General features: G+C 41.8%; 1 protein-coding gene across 3 annotated transcripts; it reads left to right on the top strand.

Moving 5' to 3' along the window:
• The first annotated feature begins 40 nt into the window (after positions 1 to 40).
• Positions 41 to 7199, top strand: tbpl2 (TATA box binding protein like 2). Of its 3 annotated transcripts, none has more exons than XM_064336748.1 (7): positions 41 to 255; positions 961 to 1316; positions 1488 to 1575; positions 2515 to 2606; positions 3900 to 4070; positions 4811 to 4905; positions 6680 to 7199. In XM_064336748.1, the coding sequence occupies exons 1-7, from the start codon at positions 205 to 207 to the stop codon at positions 6754 to 6756; spliced, it is 930 nt and encodes a 309-aa protein (XP_064192818.1). In that variant the 5' UTR covers positions 41 to 204; the 3' UTR covers positions 6757 to 7199. The 3 variants fall into 3 exon arrangements, with proteins under 3 accessions (XP_064192818.1, XP_064192837.1, XP_064192829.1); XM_064336759.1 differs by having other exon boundaries at positions 42 to 255; positions 3903 to 4070; XM_064336767.1 differs by lacking the exon at positions 3900 to 4070.
• Positions 7200 to 7270: the final 71 nt, after the last annotated feature.

The raw sequence follows: 7270 nt of genomic DNA, 5'->3' as shown, positions 1-7270 counted from the left end.
TGGAGATAATAATAACAATAAGCACACATGTAACTAATTGGTTTTGCTTGCCAATCAAGGTTACGGCTTTGCCTTCAAAGGCTTTATGGGAAAGTGCGCGGATGAGATGTTCATTTTGTTTATCGACATTAAAACGATATATGAACAAATTAAACCAATTAACTAAATATATAATTTAAAAAACGCGACATTTTAAACATTCATATGGATGAGGAGGCTGCTTTAGAGAATTATTTTGACCAGTCAATTGCCAATGTGAGTATTTACTCATCGATTCTGCAAAAACTTGAGTACATCTCTTGCGGTATAGCCAAACACTTTTTTCAGTGTAGCAGTGTAATCTCGTTTGTTTGATTGTGATCTTTCACCAATAATTTTTTTATGTTTCCTATTTTATTATGAGAACCAGCAGACTTTGCCTTTCGGCCTTGTTTGTTTGTATATGCTTTTATTGGGCTTCTGGATTATATCGCTCTTAGCTATCAGATGTCGGAAGTAATCAGATATCAGAAGTAATGTATAAACAAAATCCATGATGTTTCTTTTTCAATCTCTTGTCATGTCACTTCTAAATTCCTCCTTAATGATGATTACGCACAGCAACAGTTAATTCAGAATCCTCATGATGTGTTATTACTTTTATAACAGTGACCATTAATTGAGGCCATTGGTATACTCTCAAGATTGTCTATAAAACCCCATATTTTGAGTGATGGAACTTTTTCCACTTTTCACTCAAACTCTCACTGTGCTAGCTGGTTCCATGCAATCACACAATATTCCTTCCACATTGCTGTTGTACTCATAATACTCAAGATAACATTTTCAGAGAATGGCAGTGAAAGTGTGAGGTTTTAACTGTGTTAAGTTTATGATGCAGTGGACAGGTTGCAGTGGGAGTTTTCACATCCTCCAGTCAGGAATAGTGATTTATCTCTAGCTTTGTGCATGTGCTTCCAGGACCCTACTGACTACATGAGCTATGAGGGGGCCCTGGGGCTTCAGGGGCCACCACAGCTGCAGGACCCCTCCTTCCTCTCCTCTGTGAGCGAGCGGGATAAAGATCTAGCAGAGGGCTTGGACCTCAGTTTCTTGCCTGATGACCTGGGCACCCAGGATGAGCCACCAAGTGGTGCTAATAAGATGCAGGACAGTGGTGTCTTTGAGGACTACACACCTGTGAAGTCCTCTGTGCCTGAAACTGGCGAAGCCTTCCCAGAGGCCTCTCCATTTTGCCCTCTTGCCATGACTCCTATGACTCCAATGACCCCCATGACCCCAGTCTCTGAGCGATCCGGAATCATCCCCCAGTTGCAGTAAGTAACTATTTAACCTCAACCATCATTTTAAAAGAACATTTGATGTTACTTCTGATCTGATATTGATTTTTTTTTTTTTACTGCAACCCAAACACCCAAATATTGGGTTTCAATAGTCACAGCAATCAGTCTGTCCTCTAATGTAATCCTCTTTGTGTGTGTGTGCAGGAATATTGTGTCCACAGTAAACTTAGCCTGCCCTCTGGACCTGAAATCTATTGCACTCCAGGCTCGCAACGCTGAGTACAACCCAAAGGTGAACTATGCAGAGTTTTAATGTGTGGTACTGCTCATGTTTGACATGGGCTCCAGACCTTAACATTGAGTTCCAGAAGCAAATGCATGGGTTTACTTTACCACTTTCACAACATTAATATTAACTTTCTAGCCGTGAATGGCAGTTCCAGCATATAAACACCTCTGTTGCTAACCCCAGTAAACCACGGTGATGAAATTAGCATACACACAGAAAAGTTCTTGCTGTAAGGTGCAGTCCACATGGAGCATTAGAGATTCCAGAATGAAAACTCACACATCTACTTATGATCCATAGAAAAAGTATTGTTTTATTTATCCATATAAAAAGTATTGTTTTATTTATCCATGTGACAGGTGAAAGTTTGACCTACAGTATATGTCTTCATGATGGAGGCCTAATATTAACCTCCACATGGTTATGAATTATTATTTGCAATTTTTAAGAATTCAGTAAAACATTTCAAATGAATTCACTACATCCTTTTTCAAATTACAACAACATTACTTGATCTGTGTTACACAACTGGGAAAAATACCTGCGAGAGAAGATGCCTTGCTTCAGTAAGCTTATTTTAACCCAAAAGAAGACCTTGTTACCATCTCTTTAGCTGGAAGGACTGCATGTGAGCTTTCAGCCAAGATAAGCTTGAGATGTAAAAATATTAGTGAGGATATTCTGTTAAACTAAGATGAAGATGGAATTGTAAACAGTTGCTACCAGATTGCCTTAAGATATCCTGTTCATATTCTCTGGTCCAGTTGTGAAAATATAAGACCAATAAACAAGAGAAAATGATATGCAGTATTGTGATTGTGTTCTTCAACTACTGTATAGGCAGCAATGCCTTTTTGAAATTAATTGGCAATTAATTAAATTGGTCAGGGCTGGTCAGGTTGGGTGTTATGTTCTCACTTTTGTGTGATGACCTTGTTCCAGCGCTTCGCTGCTGTCATCATGAGGATCAGGGAGCCAAGGACCACTGCCCTCATCTTCAGCTCAGGGAAGATGGTTTGCACCGGTGCCAAGAGGTGAGGACCTTTCACTCACTCAGAGAAAAAGACGAGGACCAATCACATGCGCACAGAGAAAGATGAGGACCAATCACATGCTCACAGAGGTGAGGACCTTTCACTCACTCAGAGAAAAAGACGAGGACCAATCACATGCGCACAGAGAAAGATGAGGACCAATCACATGCTCACAGAGGTGAGGACCATTCACTCACTCAGAGAGAAAGATGAGGACCAATCACATGCTCACAGAGAAAGACGAGGACGAGAAAGATGAGGACCAATCACATGCTCACAGAGAAAGACGAGGACCAATCACATGCTCACAGAGGTGAGGACCTTTCACTCACTCAGAGAGAAAGATGAGGACCAATTACATGCTCACAGAGAAAGATGAGGACCAATCACATGCTCACAGAGGTGAGGACCATTCACTTGCTCAGAGAGAAAGATGAGGACCAATCACATGCTCACAGAGGTGAGGACCATTCACTTGCTCAGAGAGAAAGATGAGAACCAATCACATGCTCACAGAGAAAGATGAGGACCAATCACATGCTCACAGAGGTGAGGATTGTCTGTGGAACTTCAGGGTACCTATCTGTTATGAGCATGGCAGATGTAACTCAGAAGTGTGTAAATCATTATAGCTGCAGAAGTTGCCTAGAGTGCCAGCAATAGATATAATTAATGATTGATGGAGACAAAACCTTACAAACCAGAAATAAGGTATATAATGTGAGCTACAGCTCAATCATTACAATACCACAAGGATTGTGGTGCACTCACTTAACTCCTTGTCAGGCATAATGCAATACTGGAAATAACTGTGTAACTATTGGTAGGTAACTGAGCGTGACAGTTATTGGAGTGAAAATAAGTTCTACTTAGTTGGTGGTCAGTCTTCTGTTGGACTACGGATTTTGATCACATTTACATTACTGCCTGGGGCGACACTGCTGCGTGACAGCAAGAGGGTCCTGGGTTTGAATCCTGGCTGGGGACTTTCTGTGTGTAGTTTGCATGTTCTCCTCGTGTCCATGTGGGTTTTCTCTGGGTACTCCAGCTTCCTCCCATGGTCGAAATACATGCAGGTAGGCTATTCGGAGAGTCTAAATTGCCCTTGAGTATGAGTATGTTGTGTGTGTCCTGTGATGGATTGGCGGCCTGTCAGGGTGTTTCCCTGCCTCTCGCCCAGTGCATGGTGGCATAGGCTCCAGCACCCCCCATGACCCTGACCAGGAAGATAATTGATGGATCACTGGCTGTCATTGTGAAAGGGAAATCTCTTTTAGTTGTGTTTGTTCTAAGCAGTGAGGAGCAGTCTCGCCTGGCTGCTCGTAAATATGCCCGAGTGGTACAGAAGCTGGGCTTCCCCGCAAAGTTCCTTGACTTTAAGATCCAGAACATGGTGGGCAGCTGTGATGTTTGCTTCCCCATCCGCTTGGAGGGATTGGTTCTGACACACCAGCAATTCAGCAGGTATTTTTGGGTGGGGCTGGAGCAAAGTGTGGGGGGTGGCTGGAATGGGTCTCCAGGGTACACTAAAATCGCTAAATTACCACATCTTATTTTGACCGTGGTTGTTTTCAATGATTAAAGTTAGATAGATTGTCTATGTATACTAAGTGTATGGCCAAAACTGGATCTGGCTTGAACTTCTGAATATAAACAAACCATGTCTCACACATCATTTTATGGATTGGTGATAACTGATGTGTGATGTGCTTAATCTTTGATAAACCTGTCCTGCACTAAAAACAATTCCTTCATATATTCTGATGTGCTAGCTAGCTAGTTTGCATGCATATTATCTTTCCCACATTTAGTATAATTTTGTACCTGTCTTTGAGATGTTTTGTGTGTAGATGCTGGGAGGATCAGAGCCAGTTTAAAGCTATTTTAACCCTGATGTTTATTTTCTCCCGGTCTGGACTCTGGACTGCCCAGTTGTATTTAAAAGTGTCATTGCTGCAGTGTTGGGAGAGAGCAGATGGGTCCAGAGAGCAGATGGGTCCACACTCTTCTCTCAAGCACATGCAACCACACTGCTGCTGCTTTTCAGTCTGCAACCCAGCAGCTGAGCTGCGCAGTTATTGTGCTGGAGGGGTACGCTCCATGCACAGCTGGCTCAGACAGACCGCCAGTGCCCTCTGACTCAGCTTACCTGGTGTCATGACTGTCTCCCCTGCACACCCCCCCCCCTCCCCACCTCCCTGCAGCTATGAGCCGGAGCTGTTTCCTGGGCTGATCTATCGCATGGTGAAGCCACGCATCGTCCTGCTTATTTTTGTTTCAGGGAAAGTGGTGCTCACTGGTACGTGTGGCGAAGAGCCTCTGTGGCTCCTGTGCCCCCATACACTCACACATACAGAGACTGCTACCAACGCACTCATGCAGAGACAGTGACTGCGACTAATTCACTCATGCAGAGGTACTGACTGCGACTAATTCACTCATGCAGACACTGACTGCGACTAATTCACTCATGCAGAGACACTAACTAATTCACTCATGCAGAGACACTGACTGAAACTAACACACTCATGCAGAGACACTGACTGAAACTAACACACTCATGCAGAGACACTGACTGAAACTAATTCACTCATGCAGAGACACTGATTGAAACTAACACACACACTCAGAGATTAATACACACAGTAACATGCACATATACGCATAGGAACATAGAGAGACAGGTTGAGATCCATGCAGTGACGAATGCGCACAGTGCACCCAGTGGCAAACTGCTGCACACACTCGTACTTTCCTGGCTTGCAACTCCAAATCATTGTAATCCAGAAAACAGGACCTACGTAAGACTGACACTCCCACACCAAAAACGGTCGACTGTCCATGAGTAATATGGCTCTCACTTGTGATTCAGCCAAAAATGTCTTCTTCACAGTACATATAGTGTTGCCATTTACATTATAGGCATTTAGCAGACGCTCTTATCCAGAGCGACTTCCACAACTTTTGCATAGCATTTACATTGCATCCATTTATACAGCTGGATATATACTGAAGCAATGCAGGTTAAGTACCTTGCTCAAGGGTACAACGGTAGTATCCCACCCAGGAATCGAACCTATGACCTTCAAGTTACAAGACCTATTCCTTACCCATTATACTACTCTGCCGCCCCATCACTTGTGACATCCTCCCCAAAATTTCTTAATGCCTCATTTTTTAAAAAACTGTCACCTAATTTTTTTTTTTAAATGTCATTGCCTCCCAAACATTTCCAAAGTTCACTTTCTGGAGTCTTTTTTATGATTTCAGTTTTAGTGTATGTTGTGACGATGTATCCTTTAAAAAAAACATATTCAAGTCACTTTTACCAAATACCTTTAGTCAACCCAGATCTATTGAAAATGTGATTAGTTTTTCCTTAAATAGGATGTCAACCCACCAGTTCACTGACCTCTCAGCCTCTATCTGTTGCAACTCTTCATCCATAAATTCAGGCTCAATTAATGTTGAAAAGTAGCGGAAGCTCTCTTCTGTATAGCTTCAATTTATAAGTATTTTGGCTAATGTTAGACATGCAAGAACATAGGCAGTGTGGTAATTACCCCTTGACCAGGCCAGCTACATCAACCTTGTGTTGCTTGTGAAATGAGAAGCAAAGAAGTACAAGCACAAATTATTTTTTTATGTTTAGAATTCAAAATAAAGTCTATGAAATGTATGTGTTTCTAGGTATGGAAACATAATATCAAAATGTGATATGTGGAAGCATACGATCACTGTACAAGCTGCTTTGTAGTACATTTTCTTTCTTTAAACCACAAACCCATTGATGCCCCTATACTAGCTATTGTAAAGCAAATGTTGTCCGAACTTAGATGTCTAAAATATCCTTCATGACACAGAAATAACTGTCTGAGGCAATCAAAAATGTACACCAAAACTGAAATAAAAAACACCAGAAAGTGAGCTATTCATTTAAATTCAGGGTGAAATTCCTCACTCTGGCAACCCTGATTACTATCCACATGCAGGTACAGTACATTCGGCCTTATAATAAATGCACTTAAAAAAATATATGTATACATGTTGAGTAATGTCTGTCTTCCTTATAGGTGCTAAAGAACGTTCTGAGATCTACGAGGCTTTTGAAAACATTTACCCTATTCTTAAAGGCTTCAGAAAACAATGACGTCACTCGTATTCAGCAGGATGGTCCATGAAGCCATCCACCGTATAAACTGAGCACTTACTGCGCTATTAAAATTAAATTTTGAGTATCATGCATGTCTAGGGGGAAGGTTCTTATGCTTTGTATGCACATTGTCAATGTGATTTTAAGTTAATGTATTCGTCATTCAAAAAGGGCACTGTAGTATACAGAAAAAGCAATGTTTCTCACACCAGTAATCTCTGCTGTGTTTGGCTTTTTCAAGACGGAGCAATTGGCAAATGAAACATTGTAAATAGTTGGCCGTTAGTAACCCCCAAGTGTGACTTGTTACACATGTACAATAAGGTATGTACACCCAGTAGTGACCTGCAAAATATGCTTAAGTCACGTCGCAATAAAGCTGTTGTGATGTATCGTGCAACCTATTTGAAAATACGTCAACCGCAGTGTTATTACAATCATACACACACTAGATCTTCCAGTGCACCCACGTGATCGCGCACAAAAAACAAAGTGGATCACGTGACACAGG

The sequence above is a fragment of the Anguilla rostrata genome, chromosome 1 (assembly GCF_018555375.3).
Source record: "Anguilla rostrata isolate EN2019 chromosome 1, ASM1855537v3, whole genome shotgun sequence".
NCBI classification, from domain to species: Eukaryota; Metazoa; Chordata; class Actinopteri; order Anguilliformes; family Anguillidae; genus Anguilla; species Anguilla rostrata.
Note: the sequence above shows the minus strand (reverse complement) of the source record. Positions and strands in the feature narration are given on the sequence as shown.